The sequence below is a fragment of the Cherax quadricarinatus genome, unplaced genomic scaffold (genome assembly GCF_038502225.1).
Source record: "Cherax quadricarinatus isolate ZL_2023a unplaced genomic scaffold, ASM3850222v1 Contig1577, whole genome shotgun sequence".
Classification (NCBI taxonomy): domain Eukaryota; kingdom Metazoa; phylum Arthropoda; class Malacostraca; order Decapoda; family Parastacidae; genus Cherax; species Cherax quadricarinatus.
The window spans coordinates 40,001-67,511 of record NW_027196603.1 but is presented as its reverse complement, the minus strand read 5'-3'; the positions used below and the strand labels follow the sequence as shown (position 1 = coordinate 67,511).

The 27,511-nt window shown below is 38.7% G+C and overlaps 1 protein-coding gene across 2 annotated transcripts in view; it reads right to left on the bottom strand.

Annotated features, from left to right (window-relative positions):
• The window catches only part of LOC128691578 (zinc finger protein 557), a 64,596-nt gene that overhangs the window by 3,596 nt on the left and 33,489 nt on the right, over positions 1-27,511 (bottom strand). For both annotated transcript variants that reach the window (XM_070081057.1, XM_070081058.1), the window contains exons 2-3: positions 24,507-24,653; positions 8,565-8,718 (exon numbers count right to left, since the gene is read on the bottom strand). In XM_070081057.1, the coding sequence (XP_069937158.1) occupies positions 8,565-8,718; positions 24,507-24,653 (301 nt within the window). The remainder of the gene's footprint in view (positions 1-8,564; positions 8,719-24,506; positions 24,654-27,511) is intronic.

Sequence of the window (27,511 nt, the reverse complement as noted above, 5' to 3'; positions counted from 1 at the left end):
TGTAATGACACCAAAAGAACGAAAATTGATGGAAAACTGATGGAATTACGCTCTCGCGAAGTTAGCGACATCGGCAATATTTAAGAATCGGCGATGTTGCCCACTTTGAGCCCTATTTTTGGCTAATTCCATTGCTCCAGTCAACCAAACTCATAGCTATTTCTTTAGAACTTAATTTTTTCTATCGACTGAGTACAAGAAACTGCCCATTTATCGATTTCAACTACCCAATAACGTGGTCAGAAATTTGCAATTTGGACAATTTCATGAAAATTAAAAAATATGACAATTTCAAAACAGGGTCCAGAATGAACAATGCAGACATTCCTGGTTCTAAAATAACATTTTCTTTGTTCATCAGTCACATCTCCAGGCCCCTGTGATATTACTCTTGCTTTCTATTTTGAATTTTTATTCAAACAAAAAATAGAAGATTTACTGTTATGCAGACTACTGCAATATTGCCATAATTGTATAAATAATGTCAACCCATTCATGACTGTATATTAGAATGGCTACTTGGATATCTATTGGAAAATGACATCATTTGTTTACTTTTGAACATCGGCAAATATCAAACATTTTTCCTACTTTGAGCTCCATTTCAAGGTTCTTTTCATAGTAAAACCAATCAAAATCACCTCTATTTCTATAGTATGTTTTCCATTCTATCAAATGAGACCAAGAAAACGAAAATACAACCATAAATACTATACAAAAGTAGACCACAAAGTTGGCATTTTAATTAAAAAAAAAAAGTCGGAGTTTTTTTCTCATTATGCACTGCGTGTTGCAGGATTTTTTATATGGTGCACACTGACCACACAGACCCATTCTCTCACATGTGGGCCTACCAGCTTTCTCCTGCTTGATCTGAAGCCGCTAGAATTTATGAGTATATATACGTCAAACACGGTGGCTCGTAAGACGTATGTACAGTGGACCCCCGACATTCAATGGCATCGGCATTCGATGCATTTTAACGCAAAAATTTTGCCTCGACATTCGATGGAAAACCCGACATTCGATACGATTCATACGAGACGTGTCCACGTGTGGCCTGAACTGCCCCGTGTGTGCCAGTGTTTACAAACCAGCCAGTGTGCGCACATCTAAGGATACATTCGGTACATTCCATATTATCCATATTATCACTGTTTTTGGTGCTTGTTTCTGCAAAATAAGTAACCATGGGCCCCCAAGAAAGCTTCTAGTGCCAACCCTTCGAGAAAAAAAGGTGCTAATGACTATTGAAATGACAAAAGAGATAATTGCAAAGTGCAAAAGTGGAGTGCGTGTGTTGGAGTGCATGATGATTTGGTAAAGAAATTGCCTGCAACTAGTGGTGATGTGAGTGAATTTAAGGCCAGCAAAGGTTGGTTTGAAAGATTTAAGAATCGTAGTGGCATACACAGTGTGGTAAGGTATGGTGAGGCTCCCAGTTCAAGTCCTAATGGAAGGGGATTACCCTTCTAAACACTAACACCATCCACACTCTCCCCTCCTCCCATCCCATCAATCATCACCAGATCTTCATTAACCCTTTCAGGGTCCGTCCCGTAGATCTATGGCTTTACGTTCAGGGTCCAAACCGTAGATCTACGCCATGAGCTCAGCTCACTCTGATATACTGTGAGTGGTACATTTGGGCCTTGATATGAGAGAATACATCTATGTGGTATGTGTGCACCACATAAAACAGATCCTGCAGCACACTGTGTATAATGAGAGAAAAAAAATGAAATCATGATTTTTCGATTAAAACAGCAACTTTGCAGTGTTTTTTCGTATGTTTTTTATAGTTGTATTTGCGATTTCTTGGTCTCATTTGATAGAATTGAGGACATATTACAGAAATAGAGATGATTTTGATTGGTTTTAGCACTGGAAATGGCTTGAAACTGAGCTCAAAGTAGCAGAAATGTTAAATTTTTGCCAATATTCAAGAGTAAACAAACGACCTCACACGTCTAATACACGTCAGCTGGTAGGTCTAATATACATTCACAAATATGGTGATGATATTTATACAATTATTACAGTATTGCATAACAGTAAATCTTCTATCTTTTGGTGTGAATAAAAATTCATTATGTGAATAAAAAATCAAAATGGAATTTATTTGTAAAGCCTCAAAACATAACTAATGAACAGAGGAAATGTTAGTTTAGTGCCAGGAATGCCTACATTGTTCATTCTGGACCCTATTTTGAAATTGGAATATTTTGAACTTTGTGTTAAATTGGCCAAATTAACAATTTCCAATCACTTTATTTTGTAGTTGAAACAGTTGACTTGGCGATTTCTTGTGCTCAATCGATAGAATAGAAGTAATACTAGTGAAATAGCTAAGAATTTGGTTGATTGGAATAATGTAATTGGCCTAAAATGGGAGTCAAAGTCGGCAAAATCGCCGATTCGTAAATATTGCTGACACATCAAAATTCGCGAGAGCATAATTTTGTCAATTTTCCACCAAATTTCATACTTTTTGTTTTATTACCTTCACAAAAAGATTCTCTACGATTTCATAAGAAAAAATAACAAATTTTTTTTTTTAAATTCTTGGACACTGGTGCGTGACTCCAGATTTGGGCCTTGGACCCTGAAAGGGTTAAAGGTAAGTGTCAATTATTCTATTGTTATTAATCTTTTGTTATTGTTGTTATTGTAATTACTCTATTGCATTAAACTTAATATTTCATGTGGTAAATTATTTTTTTCCATACTTTTGAGTGTCTTGCACGGATTAATTTGATTTCCATTATTTCTTATGGGGAAAATTAATTCGATTTTCGATATTTTCGACATTCGATAGCTCTCAGAAACGGATTAGTATCGAATGTTGAGGGTCCACTGTATATGACCGAAACAGTCAAACGGTTAAGAAACAGTGTGTGTGGAAAGAAGCATTAATACGCAGAATGGCACAGATTAAAAAAATCAAGAGAATGGACCCACTAGTGCCCACATTTCAAAATCAAAAGGCCTGCAAAAACCCCTCACAGACATAAACATCTACAGAGTACCACAGTCAAACATTTATCACTTTAGTGAAAAATTAGGGAATTTGATAACTGATGCAAATATGAACAAAGACTACCTACTACTAACAGGAGATTCCACCATAAATCTACTACATGACCAGGACCCACAAGTAACTGAATTTACAAACACTATGAGCAACTGCTTGTTGCTACCAACAATTTCAAAACCTACAAGAATCTCCCAGAATAGTATCTCTTTATTGGACCACATCTGGACTAACACCATATCCCCTTTAACCCTTTGAGGGTCGACAGGCCCTCTCCGAAACTCGTTCTCAGGGTCGGCCAAATTTAAAAAAAAAAAAAAATTATTTTCTCTTATGAAAAGATAGAGAATCTTTTCCCGATCATAACGACACCAACAGTTTGAAATTTGATAGAAAACTTACGGAATTATGCTCTCGCAAAGTTAGTGGTCTCGGCGATGTTTACGGATCGGCGATTTTGCCCACTTTGAGCCCCATTTTCGGCCAATTTCACTGTACTAGTCGACAAAAAACATGAATATTTCGCTAGAACTCCATTTTTTCTATCGAATGGGTGCAAGAAACCACCCATTTATAAATTCAACTATCCAGTACAATGGTCAGAATTTAGCAATTTTGCCAATTTCACACAAATTTCAAAAGATGCCAATTTCGGAATAGGGTCCAGAATAAACAAGAAAGACATTCCTGGCACTAAAATGACATTTCCTCTAGTCATTAGTCACGTCTCAAGGCCCCTCTTATATTCTTTTGCTTTCCACTTTGAATTTTTATTCTCACAAAAAATATAAGATTTACTGTTATGCAGACTACTGCATTAGTGTAAAAAATGGTATAAATATTATTGGTGCACTTGTGAAAGAATATTAGACTCACCAGTTGACGTGTATTGCACGCTTGGCACGATTTGTTTACTTTTGAAGTTTGGTAAAAATCGAACATTTCTGCTACTTTGAGCTCAATTTCAAGGCACCTTTCATTGTAAAACCAGTCAAAATCATCTCAATTTCAGTAATATGTCTTCCATTCTATAAAATGAGACCAAGAAAACTAGAATACAACAATAAATACTATACGAAAATACACTGCAAAGTCGCTGATTTATTAAAAAAAATGGAAAAAGTTTTTTTTTTTCTCATTATGCACCGTGTGCTGCAGGATTTTTTTTAGACTGTGCACACTGACCACATAGACCCATTCTTTCATATGAAGGCCTACCAGCTTTCTCCCACTAGATTTGAGGTCGCTAGAATTTATGAGTACTAGTACGTCAAAAACCCCTACGCGTAAGACGTACTAGTACGACGAAAACCCTCAAAGGGTTAAAATCAGGCATAATCACAGAAAACACCACAAACCACTACCCTACCATTCTCATAACCAATCTAGGTAAATTGCCCCAAGACACTACTAAAGTTACCTTCAGACTGCATAACAAAACAGCTGTAAATAACTTTATAGCAGCTATGAATAACATCGACTTGCATAATGAGCCTGAAACATATACAGACACTAATGAATGTATTAATAATTTTATAAAAAGAACTCACTACCTCTATAACAAGCAATGCCCTAAAAAACTAAACAGCTTACAGCAAAGAGACTAAATAGTCCCTGGTTAACACCCACCATCCTCAAATCCATTAACACAAAGCACCAATATGAAAAACAGTACAGAATGGGTCAAATAACTAGAGACCAGTCAAAATGTTACTCGTCAGCCCTTACCAGCCTGATAAGAAGGTCAAAAAAATTGTATTATGAAAACAGATTACAAAACATCAAAGGTGATATAAAAAAGACCTGGAGAACCCTATCTGAAATTCTAGGAACTAAAAGGATATCCAAAAAAAAAATTAAATTAACAAAATCAGACGAACCCCTACTCCCACCAACTGAAACAGCAAACAGACTCAATGTTTTCTTCTCCACCATAGGAAAGAATCTAGCAAGCAAAATGCCAAACTCAAACACCCGTCCATCAGACTACCTCACAGGCACCTACCTGCATACAGTATTCCTAGCTCCAACCAACCCACCAGGTCTCGCTCATCAACACCCTTAACCCCTAAACGGTCCAAACGTATATATACGTTCTTACGCATAGCGCCATAAACGTATATATACGTTTTAATTTTCCTGTGTCCAAATTTGGCATGATTGGCCTGAGATGCCTGGTCAGCATAGAATGAGTCTTAAAACTTGGTGTGCGCAGTATTAAAAAAATCTGGGACCACTTAGTACCTTGTGGGAGTGGTAGTTAAATTGAGCACCAGCTAGAGCAAACAGTGAGGCAGACACCAAGGATTCACTGATGTAATGTCATATTAACACTCCTCTTTTAAGAGGAAAGTGATGTTAACCCCAAGTTTAGGGTCTGTCGATCTCTGTCTATCTGTCTGTCTGTCTATCTCTGTCTCTGTCTTTGTATATCTGTCTCTGTCTATCTCTTTCGATCTGTCTCTGTCTATCTCTGTCTCACAGGTACACATAAATACAAGTATACGAAGTATAAATTACCTAGGATAACCCAAAAAATCCAGACAAAGTGCTGTACTCTGCTTGAAGATGTGAGTAAACGTGATGATGTAGTCTTGTGGCTCTCTCTGAGACAGAGAGCTAGATGGATAGACAGATAGACAGGGACCTTGACAGACAGACAAATAGACAGACAGAAATGTTTGTGTACCAGCAAAAACAAAGGGAGGGCGATGCTTATCAAATGTCACCTCTAATCTTTTCTTATTACTGCATCCTTGTGAATGCTCATCAAACGTCAGCTCTTATCAAATGTTATCTCATCTTATCATGTCACTGTCAGGGGTGGACTTTGTTTTTCATGCTTCAAGGCAACTTATTATTACCTATTATTATTATTACCTATTCTTCTCCTTGTCCTCCTCCTTTTCCTCCTCCTCCTCCATCTTTCAAGAGTACATTCACATTTTCTGACTCCATTTCTTCAAAATTCTCGCTGGGCAGTTTCCTTTCAGCTGAACAATTTCCAGGATTTGACTCTTAACTATGGGAAAACTTGTGAAAATATTCACCACAAGAGACCACAATTTTCCCCTGCTTGCATTTAATGCTGACTGTGGCACTTTATTCTATGTTTGTCTGACATAGTTGATTGCATGTGCAATGCTAAATGTAGATAGACAGAGATATAGAGACAGATACAGACAGAGAGACAGCCAAAGTAAGTCGGTCAGTCGGTCGGTCGGTCAGTCGGTCAGTCGGTCGGTCGGTCGGTCGGTCGGTCGGTCGGTCGGTCGGTCGGTCGGTCGGTCGGTCGGTCGGTCGGTCGGTCGGTCGGTCGGTCAGTCGGTCGGTCGGTCGGTCGGTCAGTCGGTCGGTCAGTCGGTTGGTCGGTCAGTCGGTCGGTCAGTCGGTCGGTCAGTCGGTCAGCAGCATAAGTATTACACATGTTCCAGAATCATTTCTCTTTAATTAGGGCATAGGTTATAGGACATTATGGAAGGATGACACTATCAGTGGTATCAGAAATGAAAGGATGTTGCACAAATGTTGCACATGGATTATTATTAAGGTTTTTTATATTTCCTCGACCACTTGTGGCTACATCCATCTCAAAGCCACTAAACTCTGGGTCAACATCACTTTCCTCTTAAAAGTAGTGTTAATACGACATGGCATCAGTGAATCCCTGGTGTTTGCCATGCTGTTTGCTCTAGTTGGCACTCAGTTGAACTGGTGCTCCCACAAGGTACTACATAAGTGGTCCCAGATTTTTTTAATACTGTGCACACCGAGTGTTAAGACCCATTCTATACTGACCAGGCATCTCAGGCCAATCGTGCCAAATTTGGAGGCAGGAAAAATAAAACGTAGATCTATGTTTGGAGGGCTAGCGGTACAAACATAGATCTATGTTTGGACAGTTTAAGGGTCAAATTTCGTGGAATTATTAGCATCACTTACATTCATCTGGGGTGCCACAGTTACTATCCAGTAATGAGATAGGCTGATAAAAGAGTAAAAAAATTAATTCACAAACACAAGATTAAATTCTTATGAGAGGCATATGAATTGAGTACTGATGGCATGGCAGGGTGCTTAAATTAACCCCTTAACTGTGGGATACTCAAAAATTAAAATTCCTGTGTGACAAGATTTTGAAAGGTAAAATAATTCTTACATATTGAAAGAGTGCTTTTTATGAATCGAATAAAACTAAAATGAGTGAAATCTAATAAAAACTTGCAATTTTATGGTGGGCATGGGAAAAAATGATCACTTGTCAGCAATTGCAACACAAATGTACCAACTATATTTATATTTTACAATTTACTAAAGCCAAATTGTGATTCTTTTTCGATTTTTTTTATAGTTTTTAATGTTCAATACTATGAGCACTACTTTTTTATGCAATCAGATGTGATTCAAGGTGTATTTGTAGTTCAAATATAGGAAAATGCACAGTCCGATATTTCTCTACATAGAATACACAGCATAAACTGGAGCAAATAATTGTATTTTTCTGTTTTTTACTGCTTTGATCTTCTGAGACCACAGACAAGGAATACTTTTGATATTACAAATGTTTAAAGGCATAATGCTCAAGGAAAGTCACATTGTTTGGCTTAATTGGGTTATTGTAGGTTAACTTTACATAGTAGGTTGCTTACTGGCTGAATGCCACAGCTATAATCATGACACTGTACTAAATTTGGAATGAATAAGGCATCTCCCTTGCAGTTCCACACCCTGTTTGCTGGTGGAGAAGCTGGTGGTGGAACATTAGGCCTTGGTTGTATTGTGTACTTATGCTAGTTAGGCAATGTTACCCAGTGATGCACATCATGGACCTGCCATATCTTAGATTTTTCAAAGGCAAAAGGAGGTGTAGGAGACTCAAATAGTTGATATGAAATAAAAAATATTGGCAGGGGGCATATCTGAAAACATGAAAATCTGTGCATACTAGTACATCACAGTCATCACCTGTATACTAGTACACTGAACATAGCTAAATGGCTAAGTGTAAGACTAGACCTTCACCATAAAGACAATACCCATGCTTGTAGGCTGAGCTGCAAGATGGAGAGGAAAGGTCCTGTGGTGTGTTATATTTTCAAAAAAATTTAAGGCATCTTAAACAAGTTTTATGGTGTCCTATACAAATTTATGCCACAATGTGCTACATAATGTGTTTTATACACTGGTCTACTGTGAATGGGATCTGAATTTTTGCAAGTAAGATAAGATACTTGTGATACTACCAGTTAACAGTAAATAAACACTACATTTATGCCAGACTAGCTGGGATGTGTTGGAAACATATTCATGTTAGCTGCAAACAGTCCAGTAATAACCTGGCTGATCAGGCACTCACCATGAAAGTTTGGCATTAGTTAGGTTGGATTGAGAGCAATCACAGGTAAACTACAGTTGAGTAAACGATTCCCAAATAATAAGATCCAAATCCCAAGAATTAATCAAGTTAAAAATATATAAAGAGCTGCACATGCATAAAAAATGAATAGCGTAGAATTGTCATTAAACTTACCATATCCAACACGTGTCCGAAATCTATGATTACAACATGAACAATGAAAGGGATGTGTGTGAGTGAGGTAATGGGCACGGAAGACAGATGCATCGGTGAACTCCTTGGCACAGTCCTCACATGCAACACGTCCAACAGAGGCCACCTGACGACTCTGGTAAAATGAATAATGCTGCTTAGATGTTATGTGACTACATATGGTGATGCTGAAGAATGAAAAACCTAGCCACTCAGTTTTTCTGATATTTTGCATTCCCTAGGTTATTTTTTTTATTAACACGTCGGTCGATTCCCACCAAGGAAGGATGGCCCTAAAAAGAAAAACTTTCATCATTCACTTCATCACTGTCTTGCAAGAGGTGTGCTTACACTACAGTTATAAAACTGCAACATTAACACCCCTCCTTCAGAGTGCAAACACTGTACTTCCCATCTCCAGGACTCAAGTCCGGCCTGCCAGTTTCCCAGAATCCCTTCATTAATGTTATTTTGCTCACACTCCAAAAGCACGTCAAGTATTAACCTGTAAATGATTCAAACATATAAATATGTTCTCTCGCCCAGCGCCCTGAATATTAAAAAAAAAAAAAAATTAATAGAAATAAAGAGTGCATTTTACTAAGTGTCGTAGGATAAAAAAAAAAAAATTAGAGTCAATACTTACTGATATACGAAGCTGGCACTGGATGCTCACCTGATGGCAACATCAAGTTCTGCCACTTGCAGAAGTGTTGCCGATATACCTTTTTTTCTCATTTTTATATTACAGTGGATCCCCGGTATTCAATATTAATCTGTTCCTGAGAGCTCATCAAATACCAAAAATATCGAAAACCGAATCAATTTTCCTAAAAAGAAATAATGGAAATCAAATTAATCCGTGAAAAGACACCCAAAAGTATGAAAAAAAAAAATTTTACTACATGAAATATTAAGTTTAATGCAAAAGAATAATTACAATAACAATAAAATAATTGACACTTACCTTTAATGAAGATCTGGTGATGATTGATGGGATCGGTATTCGATAAATCCGGTATTCGATGCATTATATCGCAAAAAATTTTCCTCGGTATTCGGTACGATTCGTACGAGACCTGTCCACGTGTGGCCTGAACTGCCCCATGTGTGCCAGTGTTTACAAGCCAGCCAGTGTGCGCGCATCTAAGGATACATTCGGTACATTCCATATTATCACTGTGGTTGGTGCTTGCTTCTGCTAAATAAGTCACCATGGGCCCCAAGAAAGCTTCTAGTGCCAACCCTTCGAGAAAAAAGTCACTAATGACTTATGAAATGAAGGAAGAGATAATTGCAAAAATACGAAAGTGGAGTGCGTGTTTCGGAGCTGGTTAGGTTGTATAATAAACTCCAATCAACCATCTCTACTATAGTGACCAGGAAAACGGCAATCAAGGAAGCTGTTCTTGCAAAAGGTGCAACTGTGATTACGAAACAGTGACCTCAAGTGTTAGAAAATGTTGAGAGATTATTATTGGTGTGGATAAATGAAAAACAGATAGCAGGAGATAGCATCTCTCAAGCGATCATTTGTGAAAAGGCTAGGCAGTTGCATGATGATTTGGTAAAGAAATTGCCTGCAACTAGTGGTGATGTGAGTGAATTTAAGGCCAGCAAAGGTTGGTTTGAAAGATTACAGAATCATAGTGGAATACATAGTGTGATTAGGCATGGTGAGGCTGCCAGTTATGTTGTGCGACAGAAGTCCAGTGACTCTCAAGCTTGTAGATGAATGGTTCAAAGAACCAACATGTTGTTAAATTAGACACATGTGCAACTCTTGGGTATCTTTATTGAGGAAACGTTTCGCCACACAGTAGCTTCATCAGTCCATACGTAGGAGAAACTTAAAGAACAGGAGAATGAGGTAATCAGTCCCTCAACCTTGAGTCGATGTGGTCATCTTGAATAGAATATTCAATCTTGAATAGAATATTCAATCTTGAATAGAATATTCAAGATTGATGGACTGACCACATCGACTCAAGGTTGAGGGACTGATTACCTCATTCTCCTGTTCTTCAAGTTTCTCCTACGTATGGACTGATGAAGCTACTGTGTGGCGAAACGTTTCCTCAATAAAGATACCCAAGAGTTGCACATGTGTCTAATTTAACAACGACTCTCAAGCTGGTCTTAGTGGCATTAAAAGAAGAAGGGAAGTAACCCCGGAAAAGGACTTGCTACCTCAAGTCCTAATGGAAGGGGATTCCCCTTCTAAACACTAACACCTCTCCCCTCCTCCCATCCCATCAATCATCACCAGATCTTCATTAAAGGTAAGTGTCAATTATTTTGTTAATGTAATTATTCTTTTGCATTAAACTTAATATTTCATGTAGTAAATTTTTTTTTTTCATACTTTTGGGTATCTTGCATGGATTAATTTGATTTCCATTATTTCTTATGAGGAAAATTGATTCGGTTTTCGATATTTTCGGTATTCGATGAGCTCTCAGGAACGGATTAATATCGAATACCAGGGGTCCAATGTATATATGAAACTTCTTGAAGCATGGTGTTTATGACGAGTGTAACTTATCTGCTGACAAGGTAAGCAGTGGAGTGACATTTGATGATAGTTGCACTTTAATAACTGTATTCCTTTGTACTTCTCTGTATCATGTTGAAATTAATAAATAAATAGTGCATAATAAGAATAATAATAATAATAATAATAATAATAATAATAATAATAATAATAATAATAATAATAAGTTCCATTCAAGCATGATATAAGATGTGTGTCACTATCTTATCTTATCACTCCTCTGCTGACAGTGGTGACATATGGTGAGCATCATCCTATCGTATCACTCCACTAATAACAGTGGTGACAACTGATGAATGAGGGTACACTGCCTTCACTTTATTTGTTTTCATTGTTACACAAACATGTCTGTATATGTCTGTCTTTCTGTTTGTCTAGCTCTCTGTCTATCTCTCTGTATGTCTGTCTTTCTGTATGCCTGTGTGTCTCATTCTTTCTGTCTGCTTGTCTCTCTTCTCTCAGAGAGTTGCTCATGAACCAACTGGTAATACACACGATCACTATCTACAAGCACAGACGATGCAACATCCCCCCAATGAAAAGCAGGGGTGTCACTAGCACGTTAAGAGACCATACAATAAGTGTCAGGGGCCCGAGACTGTTCAACTGCCTCCCAGCATACATAAGGGGGATTACCAACAGACCCCTGGCAGTCTTCAAGCTGGCACTGGACAAGCACCTAAAGTCGGTTCCTGACCAGCCGGGCTGTGGCTCGTACGTTGGTTTGCGTGCAGCCAGCAGCAACAGCCAGGTTGATCAGGCTCTGATCCACCAGGAGGCCTGGTCACAGACCGGGCCACGGGGGCACTGACCCCCGGAACTCTCTCCAGGTAAACTCCAGGTAATAGCACTTTGTCTGGATTTTCTGGGTTATCCTAGGTAATTTACAATATGGATAATTATATTTATGTATGTGTTCCTGTGAGATAGAGACAGATAGAGACAGAGATAGAGACAAAAAGATAGAGATAGATACAGACAGACAGACGGAGATAGAGACAGCCAATCAGCCAGCCAACCAGCCTGCCGAACACGTATTATACATTCCGGAATTGTTTCTTTTTACTGAGCGCATAGGTTAGAGGACATTCTGGTAGGATGACTACCAGTGGTACCAAAACTGAAAGGGTGTTGCACAAATGCTGCACATGTGTTATCAATGTTTTTTATATTTCCATGACCACTTGTGGCCACATCCACCTCAAAACCACTAAACTTGGGGTCAACATCACTTTCCTCTTAAAAGGGGAGTATTAATACGACGTGACATCAGTGAATCCTTAGTGTTTGCCGCGCTGTTTGCTCTAGCTGGCGCTCAATTTAACTGATGCTCCCACAAGGTACTAAGTGGTCCCATATTTTTTGAATACTGTGCACACCAAGTGTTAAGACCCATTCTATGATGACCAGGCATCTCAGGCCAATCGTGCCAAATTTGGAGGAAGGAAAAATAAAACGTATATCTACATTTGGGGCACTAGCGGTAAGAACGTATATACGTATATGTTTGGACCGTTTATGGGTTAAAAGCCATTTGTCTCAATTCACTCCCATGAAATACACTCACGCATGCTTGCTAGAAGTCCAAGCCCCTCGCCCACAAAACCTCCTTTACCCTCTCCCTCCAACCCTTCCTAGGCTGACCCCTACCCCGCCTTCCCTCCACTACAGATTTATACACTCTCAAAGTCATTCTATTTTGTTCCATCCTCTCTACATGTCTGAACCACCTCAACAACCCCTTCTCAGCCCTCTGGATAATAGTTTTGGTAATCCCGCACCTTCTCCTAATTTCCAAACTATCAATTCTCTGCATTAAATTCACACCACACATTGCCCTCAGACATGACATCTCCACTGCCTCAAACCTTCTCCTTGTTGCAATATTCACCATATAAGAGTGCTGGTATAACTATACTCTCAAACATTCCCTCTTTGCTTCTACGGACAAAGTTCTTTGTCTCTACAGACTCCTAAGTGCACCACTCACCCTTATTACCTCATCAATTCTATAATTCACCTCATCCTTCATAGACCCATCTGCTGACACGTCCACTCCTAAATATCTGAATACATTCACCTCCTCCATACTCTCTCCCTCCAATTTGATATCCAATCTTTCATCACCTAATCTTTTCGTTATCCTCATCGCCTTACTCTTTCTTATATTCACTTTTAATTTTCTTTTACATACCCTACCAAACTCATCCACCAACCTCTGCAACTTCTCTTCAGAATCTCCCAAAAACACAGTGTCATCAGCAAAGAGCAACTGTGACAACTCCCACTTTGTGTTAGATTCTTTATCTTTTAACCCCACACCTCTTGCCAAGACCCGTGCATTCACTTCTCTTACAACCTCATCTATAAATATATTGAACAACCACAATAACATCAAACATCCTTGTCTAAGGCCTACTTTTACTGGGAAATAATCTCCCTCTCTCCTACATACTCTAACATGAGCCTCACTAACCTCATAAAAACTCTTCACTGCTTTCAGTAACCTACCTCCTATTCCATATACCTGCAACATCTGCCATATTGCCCTGCTATCCACCCTGTCATATGCCTTTTCCAAATCCATAAATGCCACAAAAACCTCTTTATCTAAATACTGTTTGCCTATGTTTCACTGTAAACACCTGGTCCACACTCCCCCTACCTTTCCTAAAGCCTCCTTGTTCATCTGCTATACTACTCTCCATCTTACTCTTACTTCTTTCAATCATAACTCTACCATACACTTTATCAAGTATACTCAACAGACTTATTCTCTTATAATTTTTGCACTCTCTTTTGTCCCCTTTGCCTTTATACAAAGGAACCATGCACGCTCTCTGCCAGTCCCTAGGTACCTTACCCTCTTCCATACATTTATTAAATAATAGCACCAACCACTCCAAAACTATATGCCTACCTGCTTTTAACATTTCTATCTTTATCCCATCAATCCCAGCTACCTTACCCCTTTTCATTCTACCCACTGCCTCACAAACTTCCCCCACACTCACAAATATCTCTTCCTCACTCCTACAAGATGTTATTCCTCCTTGCCCTATACACGAAATCACAGCTTCCCTATCTTCATCAACATTTAACAATTCCTCAAAATATTCCCTCCATCTTCCCGATACCTCTAACTCTCCTCTCCCTTTTTTAACTGTCAAATCCAATCATTCCCCAGGCTTCCTAAGCTTATTAATCTCACTCCAAAACTTTTTCTCATTTTCAACAAAATTTGTTGATAATATCTCACCCACTCTTTCATTTGCTCTCTTTTTACATTGCTTTGCCACTCCCTTTTTCTCTCCATATACTCTTTCCTCCTTGCATCACTTCTACTTTGTAAAAACCTGTCATATGCTAACTTTTTCTCCCTTACTACTCTCTTTACATCATCATTCCACCAATTGCTCTTCTTCCCTCCTGCACCCACTTTCCTGTGACCACAAACTTCTTCTGAACACTCTTAACACTACACTCTTAAACCTACCCCATACATCTTCAACCCCATTGCCTATCCTCTCACTAGCCCATCTATCCTCCAATAGTTGTTTATATCTTACCATAACTGTCTCCTCTTGAAGTTTATAAACTTTCACCTCTCTCTTACTTTCTGCTTCTATTTTCCTTGTATCCCATCTACCTTTTACTCTCACCGGAGCTACAACTAAAAAGTGATCTAATATATCTGTGGCCCCTCTATAAACATGTACAACCTGAAGCCTACTCAACAGTCTTTTATCTACCTATACATAGTCCAACAAACTACTGTCATTACGCCCAACATCATATCTTGTATACTTATCTATCCTCTTTTTTTTAAAATATGTATTGCCTATAACTAAACCCCTTTCTATACAAAGTTCAATCAAAGGGCTCCCTTTATCATTTACACTTGGCACCCCAAACTTACCTACAACACCCTCTAAGTGTTTCTCCTACTTCAGCATTTAGGTCCCCTACCCCAATTACTCTCGCACTTGGTTCAAAAGTTCCTAAACATTCGCTTAACATCTCCCATAGCTCATTGCTCCCAACATTTTAGTCGCCTCACATGATACGTATGGCTTAAAGAGGAAAGATTCTTTTCCACTTACCCATGGAGAATAGAGGAAATAAAGAGGAACAAGAGCTATTAAGAAAAAGAAGAAAAACCTAAATGTGTGTATGTATATATATATATATGCATGTGCACGCCTGTGTAGTTTGACCTAAGTACACTGGACCCCAGACTTACGATGGTCTCAACCTACGATAAAACTGACTTACGATGCTTGTCAGTGTAAAAATTTGACCCCAACCTACGTTGAAAAACTCAACTTATATCATCCGTCCCAAACGTGGCCTTCTGGCCTGAGTGCCTCAGCTGAGCTAGTGTGACATTGTTTACAAGCTAGGGCGGATGGTTGCACGCATACATTTGTAAGTCAGTGTATCATTGAGGACTGCCTAATCTTATCCCCCAGGATGCGACCCACACCAGTCGACAAGCACCCAGGTGAACAGGAAAAAATGCCTTGAACTAGTGCTCATATTGGTGAATTTAAGGCAGCAAAGGTTGGTCTGAGAGATTTAAGAATCGTAGTGGCATACAAAATAAAAGGACTAACAATGCAATTGTGAAAATACTAGACCTGCTTTACACAGCACTGGAAAATAAGGAATATCCATTAGGACTTTTTACTGACCTAAGGAAAGCTTTTGACACAGTAGACCATGGCATCCTACTCCACAATCTTGACCATTATGGTATAAGGGGGCATGCACTTGCATATTTCAAATCCTACCTTTCTAATAGTTATCAGTATGTCACCATTAAAGACACAGCCTCATCAATACGGCCACTTGATACTGGAGTTCCGCAGGGAAGTGTTCTTGGACCCCTGCTCTTCCTCATTTACAGCAATGATCTTCCAAACATATCCCAACACCTGAAACCCATTCTCTTTGCTGACGACACGACTTATGTCATCTCCCACCCTAATCTTGCCACCCTCAACACCATTGTTAACGAGGAGCTGCTCAAAATATCGACTTGCATGACAGCCAATAAACTTACACTTAACACTGGCAAAACCTACTATATTATGTTCGGTAGCAGAGCAAGTGTTGCACAACTTAACATTAAGATCGACAACACTCTAATTGCCAGACATAATGAGGGCAAATTCCTTGGCCTATACCTCATCAACAACCTAAATTTCAGCACCCATATCCAACACATAACAAAAAAGTATCCAAAAGTGTTGGGATCCTCTCAAAGATGCATTACTACGTGCCACAGTCAGCTCTTCTCACACTATTCACTCATCTATCCCTACCTCACCTATGCTTTTGTGCTTGGGGATCAACTGTAGCAACACACCTAAAGCCAATAATAACCCAGCAAAAAGCAGCAGTAAGAATTATCACCCAATCCAATGCTAGGCAACACGCACCCCCACTCTTCAAAGATTTAAACTTAGTCAATATAGAGAACATTCACACCGACTACTGTGTAACCTTCTTCTTCTTCTTCTTATGACCAGAGCTTTGTTAAGATGGGTAAGGAAGAAGGATGGGTAAGGATAGAAATCTTGGAAAAGGGTGGGAGGGGGGAGAGAGGTAGGATATAAAAGGTAAGTGGCCCAACCACTTTGGTGTAATTTAAAAATTGTATGTGGAATAATATAATATTCTTGAAGGGGTATAATACTAACCCATCAGAGTCACATAGATATAACAGATATATAAGTACATGACTCTGAATTGGTAGTAAATATACAAGTTGCAACTGATTTTTTTTTTTTTGCGACTGCACAACAGATATTTAAAGGACAATGAAGGCAATAATTTTCTGGCCAGTTTATAAAGAATTACTGACATTAGCTTCTTACAAGGTGGTGTCCCGCCATAATAAATGTAGCATAATTTTAACAGTAGAATGTTATACAAGATGTCTCCTTAATTGGGGGCGATGATTTTCTTAGTAAACATAGAAGGGGTCTGGTGTTACCCAATCATCTTCATTTGCAGGGAGGTTGCTCAATATCATTGGTCGATGGTAATCGTCTTTATGGATAAAACAACGGACCCTATGTGGGAGAGTCATTCTTTGAGTCTTGTGAGGAGGAGTATTGATGATATAATCGGTCGTATTTTCAACTTGGAGAGGATGTTCTCTATCTGGCATGTAGAGTTCTTGCATTGCATAGAGTTGATTCTTCTTCAGGGTGTCAAGGCATACATTTAAGGCAGTTATATCTTGTTGTACATGTAAATCTGCCATTTTAACTCTGTCTCTCCTCCTGGTGCCTGTAATGAAGCGGAGAGCTCTATTCTGGACCCGTTGCAACCGTAGCATATTGGTCTTTGTTGTTAATGACATTGGGACACATGGGTATTCGAGTATAGGTCTTATTATCATTTTATACAGATGTTTTTTGACATGTGGAGGGGCTTGATTAAATCTAAAGAGACTGTTAAGACTGGCTTTGGCTATGTTGATCTTTATATTTACATGAGAAGATGAGTGGAGCAGCCTGTCTATTTCATATCCCAAGATCTTGTTAGGGTTTTTAATGGCTACAGGTGTACCTCTGATGGAGATACCCCCTTTATCTTTGATGGATGATGCAAAACATCCTATCGTGCTAACAAGGACTTTGTCAGGGTTAGTCGTAATTCTCCATTTCTTTTCCCAATTAGATGTTCGACAAAGTCCAATATTCATTTTTTTCTATGACTCTCTCATACTTGTATTTTCCTGTTACCAGAGTTGATGAGACGACATGGATAACATCATCTGCAAATTGCATTATAATTGTATCATTAAACTCTGGTTGAGGAAGGTCATTCACATAAATGTTGAAGAATAGAATTGGACTAAGACAAGAGCCTTGTGGGACACCAGCTGTTGGTATAAAAGGCTCTGTCGACCTGCCGTGAAAGGTGGGAATGATTTTTCTTTGAGTTAAGAAGTTATATATTAATCTGAGAAAGGTCCAGTTATGGTCTGGTAGGTCAATAAGTTTGTATATAAGACCATCATTCCATAAGCTATCAAAAGCTTTATGAACATCTCTGGAGGCAATTAGGGCAAGATTGCCCTGATGTTTTAGACTTGCTACAGTATCGAAAATAATATTTATTGCATGATGGGTACCTCTATGTGTTCTAAAGCCAAATTGTTTTTCAGTAAAAAGGTGATTAAACTCCATATAGTAGCTCAGTCTGTTGGAAATGATCTTCTCAAGAACTTTTCCAGTGACTTCAAGTAAAGATATACTGTAGGTCTATAGTTCCCTGGTTGATGGATGTCTTTGTTGGGCTTAGCAAGAAAGATCATCCTAGCAGTCTTAAAAACAACTGGAAAATGTCCTGAGGCCAAGATGGCATTAAAGATATTAACCAAAGACTGTTTACAATTTCTGGGTAGGAACTTTATTTGTTTCACTGTTATTCCAGAGAGACTAGGGGCTCTATTTCGCATTCTTCCAATAACCTGACTCATCTCGAGTAATGTAATAGGTCTAGTAAGCAGGTGGGCATCTTCGAGAGTTGATGTATCGATGGAAGGTAGTGGTTGTAGATCATCTAAGTTCTCATCTCTCCATTCATTTACCAATTGATAGTGATTATTGTTAAATCGACGACTGTTATTGTGGGAGAGAATTTTCTCCCATACATCACCCATCAAATTAGCCTGGTCCTGTGGATCATCAACATCTTCATCATCCTCGTCAGTGAAGGTATGAATTAGGTAGTTGGGAGCCTTGTGCTTTGCCCCTAAAAGTTGTTGGATCTTACTCCAAAATTTTGCTGGCTCACGTTTATACTGATTAGCTTGGAGAACTAGCAGTTTCCATAAGTCACATATGTGATGACTAATCATGTTAATTAATTCTTGCCTCAATCTGTGCAATGTAGCTACTGGTGGTTGTCGCGTTTGAAGATGCCTTCGACATTCTGTTTGATAATTTCTCAAAGCATCTCTAATGTCCCTCGTAGGTTTATATTGTTGGTAGATCTTTGTGGAAGCTAAATGACAGGTTGCATTAGTAGCATCAATTATTCGATTGTGAAGGGACCTGATCGCGTCGTCAATTGCAGTGGAAGGTAGATTTTCCAACGACACAATTTCATCATCACCCAGAAATGCACTGAAGGGGTCAAATCCTAGGGTGTTGAGATTGGGTTTAGGAGGTACAGGTATTCTAAATGGAGACATCTGTAGTTGTATTAAAACAGGGATATGGTCAGATCCTACGTTTCCACCAGGAGAGATACGACAATGAAAGAGGTCACAGTCTCTGTTTGTCAGGACTATATCTGGTGTCCCTGGATGAGGACCAATATACGATTTAAAGAATGGGCCATGAAATGACAAGTTTCTGGCTGTCATAATATTAAATAGTTGCTTTCCTTTCAAGTCACCCAGTGGATTACCAACTCCACAGTTAAAGAGGGCAGGGTGATGAGCATTAAAATCTTCCACTAAAATTGTTGGAATATTTCTGCTTAATATCCTATGTAGAGGAATTGATTCTATATATTGTTGTCTCGGGGGAAAACATCCAGTTCCTATCACTAGTTGGCCATGAGATGTCGTCATTTCTATTGCAAGAATGTTATCTTCATCAACGTGAATATTTTTAAATGCATAGCCTAATTTAAAAATTTTTTATGTTAATCTCCAGGGTTTGTTACCTGGACCTCAGCAATGAGAGTGGCTACTCTCACCGCTGGGCAACGGTGACCAGTGCTGTGTAACCTACATTTACAGAACCATAAATTCCAATATTGATCCTGAACTGAAACACTTTCTTGAAAGTTGTGACAGGACCCACAGGCACAACACCAGGCACAAAAATCTCTATGACATTCCCCATGTCTGGCTAAAACCTAAGCAAAAATGTACACTAAAGGGCCTAAAATCTGGAATTCCCTGCTTGAAAACTCTAGAACTGCAGACACAACCATCACTTTCAAAACTACTGTTAAAAAAATCTAATCTCCCTGATACACCCAACCATCAGCTAACTATATGAAAAAATACCTATTCTCTTACTTGAATCATGCACACACACAAAACAAACTTAACCTACTCTCGATATCTGTGATTCCCCCAAATTTACACTTACACTCACCCAAATGACTGTAAACATAAAATTTTGAATAAAGCTATTGTCTAATAAATCCTAAATTAGTCATAAGTTTGCCTGAGATACTCCAATATAGGGGCTTTAATAGAAACTGTATATCATGACAAGACAAAACCATTCTTATTGTACTGCAGTTACCTAGCTTTAATATCAGTATGCTCCATAACCTGTATCAGTATCGAGTTAGAATTATTATTAGTCTGGCCAAAATGCCTAGTCATGCTAGATATAACAGTGGCCCTCTTTGTAAGTAGTACTTTATACGATGAAACCATACATTGTAACCTATACTCTATAATATGTAAACCCCACATTGTAATTATTACAGAGAAATAAATATTTGTATTTGTAAGGAAATTAAAAGTGAATAGAAGAACATAAGAAAGGAGGAACACTGCAATAGGCCTGCTGGCCCATACTAGGCAGGTTCTTCACAATCCATCCCACTAATAAGATATTTACCCAACCCAACTTTCAGCACTACCCAAAAAACATGCCTTGGTAAGTTGATAAATTAGACACATGTGCAACTCTTGGGTATCTTTATTGAGGAAACGTTTCGCCACACAGTGGCTTCATCAGTCCATACGTAGGAGAAACTTGAAGAACAGGAGGAGAACGAGGTAATCAGTCCCTCAACCTTGAGTTGATGTGTTCAATCCATCGACTCAAGGTTGAGGGACTGATTACCTCGGTCTCCTCCTGTTCTTCAAGTTTCTCCTACGTATGGACTGATGAAGCCACTGTGTGGCGAAACGTTTCCTCAATAAAGATACCCAAGAGTTGCACATGTGTCTAATTTATCAACATGTCGGTTCTCTGAACCATTCATCTACAATGCCTTGGTAACTCCATTCACTCATGTGCAAGTCCCACTTAAATCCAACCCCTCTCACTCATGTATTTATCAAACCCAAATTTGAAACTACCCAAGGTCCTAGCATCAATAACCCTACTAGGCAGACTATTCCACTCATCAACTACCCTATTTCCAAACCAATACTTTCCAATATCCTTTCTAAATCTAAACTTATCTAATTTGAAACCATTATTGCGGGTTCTCTCTTGGAGAGATATCCTCAAGACCTTATTTATATCCCCTTTGTTAATACCCACCTTCCACTTGTACACTTCAATTATGTCTCCCCTCATTCTTTGTCTTACAAGTGAATGCAATTGAAGGGACTTCAATCTTTCTTCATATGGAAGATTTCTAATGCTATGAATTAATTTTGTCGTTCTTCATTGAATGTTTTCTAATGAAGTTATATCCATTCTGTAATATGGAGACCAGAACTGAGCTGTGTAATCTAGGTGAGGCCTTACTAATGATGTATAAAGCTGTAGTATAACCTTGGGACTTCTGTTGCTTGCACTTCTTGATATAAATCCCAGTAATCTGTTTGCCTTATTACATAAGCTTAGGCATTGCTGTCTAGGTTTAACCCTTTCACTGTCAGTGCTGCAGTACTATGGCTTGCAAGCCAGTGTTGGTGCTGTATTTTTTTTTTTTTAACACATCGGCTGATTTCCACCAAGGTAGGCTGGCCCTAAAAAGAAAAGCTTTCACCACCATTAACTCCATCACTATCTTGCCAGAGGGGTGCTTTACACTACAGTTATAAAACTGCAACATTAACACCCCTCCTTCAGAGTGCAGACACCTTACTTCCCATCTCCAGGACTCACGTCTGGCCTGCCGGTTTCCCTGAATCCCTTCACAAATGTTACTTTGCTCTCACTCCAACAGCACGTCAAGTATTAAAAACCATTTGTCTCCGTTCATTCCTATCAAATACACATGCATTTTTGCTGGAAGTCCAAGCCCCTCGCACACAAAACCTCCTTTACCCCCTCCCTCCAACCCTTCCTAGGCTGACCCATACCCTGCCTTCCCTCCACTACAGATTTATACACTCTCGAAGTCATTCTGTTTTGTTCCATTCTCTCTACATGTCTGAACCACCTCAACAACCCCTCCTCAGCCCTCTGGGTAATAGTTTTGGTAATCCCACACCTCCTAATTTCCAAACTACGAATTCTCTGCATTATATTCACACCACACATTGCCCTCAGACATGACATCTCCATGCCTCCAGCCTCCTCCTCATTGCAATATTCATCACCCATGCTTCACACCCATATACAGTGGACCCCCGGTTAACGAACTTTTTTCATTCCAGTAGTATGTTCAGGTGCCAGTACTGACCGAATTTTTTCCCATAAGGAATATTGTGAAGTATATTAGTCCATTTCAGACCCCCAAACATACACGTACAAACGCACTTACATAAATACACTTACATAATTGGTCGCATTTGGAGGTGATCATTAAGCGGGGGTCCACTGTAATTATGAGCGTTGGTAAAACTGTACTCTCATACATTCCCCTCTTTGCTTTGATGGACAAAGTTCTTTGTCTCCACAGACTCCTAAGTGCACCACTCACCCTTTTTCCCCTCATCAATTCTATGATTCACCTCATCCTTCATAGACCCATCTGCTGACACGTCCACTCCTAAATATCTGAATACATTCACCTCCTCCATACTCTCTCCCTCCAATCTGATATCCAATCTTTCATAACCTAATCTTTTTATCCTCATCACCTTACTCTTTCCTACATTCACTTTTAATTTTCTTCTTCTGGTGCCATAGTATTACACCAAAATTCTAGCAGCTTTAAATCTAGCGGGAGAAAGCTGGTAGACCTACATGTGAGAGAATGGGTCTGTGTGGTCAGTGTATGCAGTATAAAAAAAAATCCTGCAGCACACAGTGCATAATAAGAAAAAAAACTTGGATCTTGTTTTTGGTTTAAAATGCTGATTTTGAGGAGCATTTTCATATGGTATTTGTGGTTGAATTCTCATTTTCCTGGTCTCATTTGACAGAATGGAAAATATGTTACAGAAATGGAGATGACGCTGATTGTTTCATGATGAAAAGTACCTTGAAATTGAGCTCAAAATAGCAAAAATGTTCGATTTTTGCCGATGTTCAAGAGTAAACAAATGACATCACCGTCCAATACATGTTCAACTGGCCAGTCTAATACATAGTCACGAATAGGTTGACATTATTTATACAATAATTACAATAATGTAGTAGTCTGCATAACAGTAAATCTTCTGTTTTTTGTGTGAATAAAAATTTAAAATGGAAAGCAAGAGTAATACAGGAGAGGCCTGGAGATGTGAGTAATGAACAGAGAAAGTGTTATTTTAGTGCCAGGAATGTCTGCATAGTTTATTCTGGACCCTATTTTGAAATTGGCATCTTTTGAAATTTGTGTGAAATTGGCCAATTTACCAATTTCTGGCCACTTTACTGGGTAGTTGAAATCAGTAAATGGGCAGTTTCTTGTACTCAGTCGATAGAACAAATGGAGTTTTAGCAAAATAGCTATGAGTTTGGTCAACTGGAACAATGGAACTGGCCAAAAATAGGATTCAAAGTGGGCAAAATCACCGGTGCGTATATATCGCCAAGACCGCTAACTTCACGAGAACATAATTCCATAAGTTTTCCATCAAATTTCATAATTTTGGTGACATTACTGTTGGGAAAAGATTCTCTATCATTCATAAGAAAACATAATTTTTTTTTTTAAATTCTTCGACACAGAGCAAGTTTCGACAGTGAGAGAGTTAATGTTGCAGTTTTATAACTGCAGTGTAAGCACGCCTCTGGCATGACAGTGATGGAGCGAATAATGATGAAGTCTTTTGTTTTTCAGGCCACCCTGCCTTGGTGGGAAACGGCCTATGTGTTAATAAATAATAAAAATAATACTAATCGTAAAGTAACTAAAGAACAATAATGTACTATAGTAAATAATTACCAACAGATATAAATAAGACATACAAGGCATTGGATACTTTAAAACTGGATTGATTTAAAAATATATACTCAGATAAAGCATGGGAGTATAGCTTTATAAGATATCATGCTCAGATAAGGCATGGCAACATAGCTTTATAAAATATCACACTTAGATAAGGCATGGCAACATAGCTTTATAAAGATACCATGCTCAGATAAGGCATGATAGCATAGCTTTAGAAAGATATCATGCTCAGATAAGGCATGGCAGCATAGCTTTATAAAGATATACTCAGATAAAATATGGCTGGATTTGGTACTTTTTTTTTTTCAAGCAGCTGATATGCACCAAATGAGAACAAAATTCAGAGGTGAGGTAAAGAGAGAGTTACTGACCTGCCTGCAGAGTGGAACATGTTGTGCCAAGTTGGTGCTGTTGCTATAAGGTTTGTTACATAGGTCACACTGGTACTGCCTTTTGTGACTGGCCATGTGACGCTCTAACAGTTTTCCACTTGCCAAGTGTTTCCCACAAATACTGCACTGAAATATAATGAAAATAAGAAGTAATGATTTTAATGAAAAAAATTATACAAAATATATTGACCCTAAAGTGACCTAAATATTACAAAGTTTTAAAATATAAAAAAGTAACAGTTCCTTCACCAAAACCCACAGTATTCATGTACAGTATTACCTAATGGATTTATATAGACCATAAAGCTCACGTCACAGTTTATCTAAATTAATTACCTATCCACCCTGTTTTCTCCAGGACTTCCAAATTCTTGTAGGGATGGACTCTTGTAAAATCTACATTGTAGTTTGTGTAAAGATTCAAATGTCTTCTAACGATGAGCATAAAGGAGGGAAGAACAGTACAAGGAACAAATTATATACTATAACATGTACCTAAATGAGCAAGGACTGTGGTATGGTGGAGTGCAGCTAAAATATAAAATCTGATATGAGAAAAATTGATATGCACAAGGTACTAAGACACTGGTAAAGAGAATGTCAGAGAAGGTAAGAACTAAATAGCTGAAGCTCTCCAAGATTATGTCTGTATGCTTTAGGATTATACTGAATAAAGGACATTAAAAACAGAGAAAATGAAAGAAAAACATCAATTGATTGCAAAGAGACAGGGCAATCAATTAAGAGCATGGTAATAAAGAGGTGGCAATAAAGCACTGAACATAAAAAAGTCTAGAAGAGAATGAGAAAGGTGACCATGCATAAGGAAAACTGGACACAGAAGATGATATGAATAGACAAAAGTTAACAAGCAACAATAAATACCCTTTAGGGTACCTCACATATCAACAGCTGGGTACTTAGAGAGGTGGAAAAGACTGAGACTTATTTACATCTACAGAAGCAAAACCCTGTATAAAATGACTTACAGTGTACAGTGCTTTTTCTTGTCCATCTTTAAAATATCATTTGTAATGGGATAACAGAGGGTGACAGACAGAAAATAAAGGAGAAAACAGAACACTGACACACAACCTCATACCAGAGGATGAGTGGACGACCCCTTCAGCAGTTTAACCCTTAAACGGTCCAAACATATATATACATTCACTCGCGTAGCGCCCCAAATTTTTTGAGGAAAAAAAATCCTTTCTTTTAAAAGGAAAAAAAGATCATATGGTTCCCAGGCATCCCCAATTATTTTAATATGGCACACAGTGAGTGCACACACCCATTCTCTCATGTCTAGGTGACTCAGGCTTATTATAGCAATGTTGAATGAATGATAAAGAAAACGTATATATACGTTTGGGGCGCTACGGCATGAACGTATATATACGTTTGGACCGTTTAAGGGTTAATAAACATTAGCTGCATGAAATTCTGAGGATGTGGCAAGTTGTGAACCACTATAGAATATTTAAGCTTCTGCCTTCACCACAGCAGTATGAGGACAAGATTACACAGCAGGGTAAGGTATGTCTGAACCAGGAAAGACAGGTAAACATGTTTCAACAAAGCACCTGGAAGATGTTGTCAACTGGATAAAGGAAACTGAGGGAATATGCAGGAATTATACTAAAGACAGCCATCCTTATCCATATAGAGATCAGCAAGAGCCAGATTATATGATGTGTCATCCATCTTATCATAATAACAACACAAGCATCTTCTGACTGCCTCTGGAAAAAACTTTTTATTAAAAGCTTCATATTTAAGTACAGTAGGGCGCCGCTTTATGGTGTTTCACTTTACGGTGTTCCGCTAATACAGACATTTCAAATTATGACCAAAACTCACTATACAGCTCCCACCACATGACTTTCTAATATAGTCACCGCGCTCCACTCAGTTTGTTTACATTCTTCGTGAGCTCCATGAGCACCATGTCTCTCAATTATGTCTGGAAACCTTCCAAAATTTCAAGTGTTTTAAAGTTATTTCATGTTTTATATATACAGTGGACCCTCAGCTAACGATATTAATCCGTTCCTGAAAGCTCATCGTTAGCTGAATTAATTTCCCCCATAAGAAATAATGGAAATCAAATTAATCCGTGCAAGACACCCCAAAGTATGAAAAAAAAAAAATTTACCACATGAAATATTAATTTTAATACATACAAACTGACACTTACCTTTACTGAAGATCTGGTGATGATTGATGGGATGGGAGGAGGGGAGAGTGTGGAAGTTGTTAATGTTTAGAAGGGGAATCCCCTTCCATTAGGACTTGAGGTAGCAAGTCCTTTTCCGGGGTTACTTCCCTTCTTCTTTTAATGCCACTAGGACCAGCTTGAGTCACTGGGCCTCTGTCGCGCAACAAATACGTCTACAGAGGTCTGTACCTTCCGGTCCTTTAAGATTTGCCTAAAATGGGCCATAACATTGTCATTGTAATAGTCACCAGCATGGCTTGCAATAGCTGTGTTAGGGTGATTTTCATCCATAAAGGTTTGCAGTTCAACCCACTTTGTACACATTTCCTTAATCTTTAAAGAGTAGGCACAATGGATGCCACAACTGGCATAGGCATCTCAGGGTTACCCTTCAAAATCTTTCTTAATTTCCATACTAATTCTCACCCTTTTTATCATAGGGTTGGCACTAGAAGCTTTCTTGGGGCCCAGGGTGACTTATTTTGCAGGTACAATCACTAAAAACGCTGTGATAATATGAAATGTTCCGACAGTATGCGCAGATGCGCCCGCACTGGCTGGCTTGTAAACACTGGCACCCACGGGACAACTGAGGCGCGCTCAGGCCACATGTGGACGTGTCTCAAACGAATCACGTTGGGCAAGTTTTTTAGCATTAGCTGAGGCAAAATTTTTGTGTTAAAATGTATCGTTAGCTGGATTTAACGTTAGCTGATGCCATCATTAGCTGAGGGTCCACTGTACTCTGATAATTATACTTATGTGT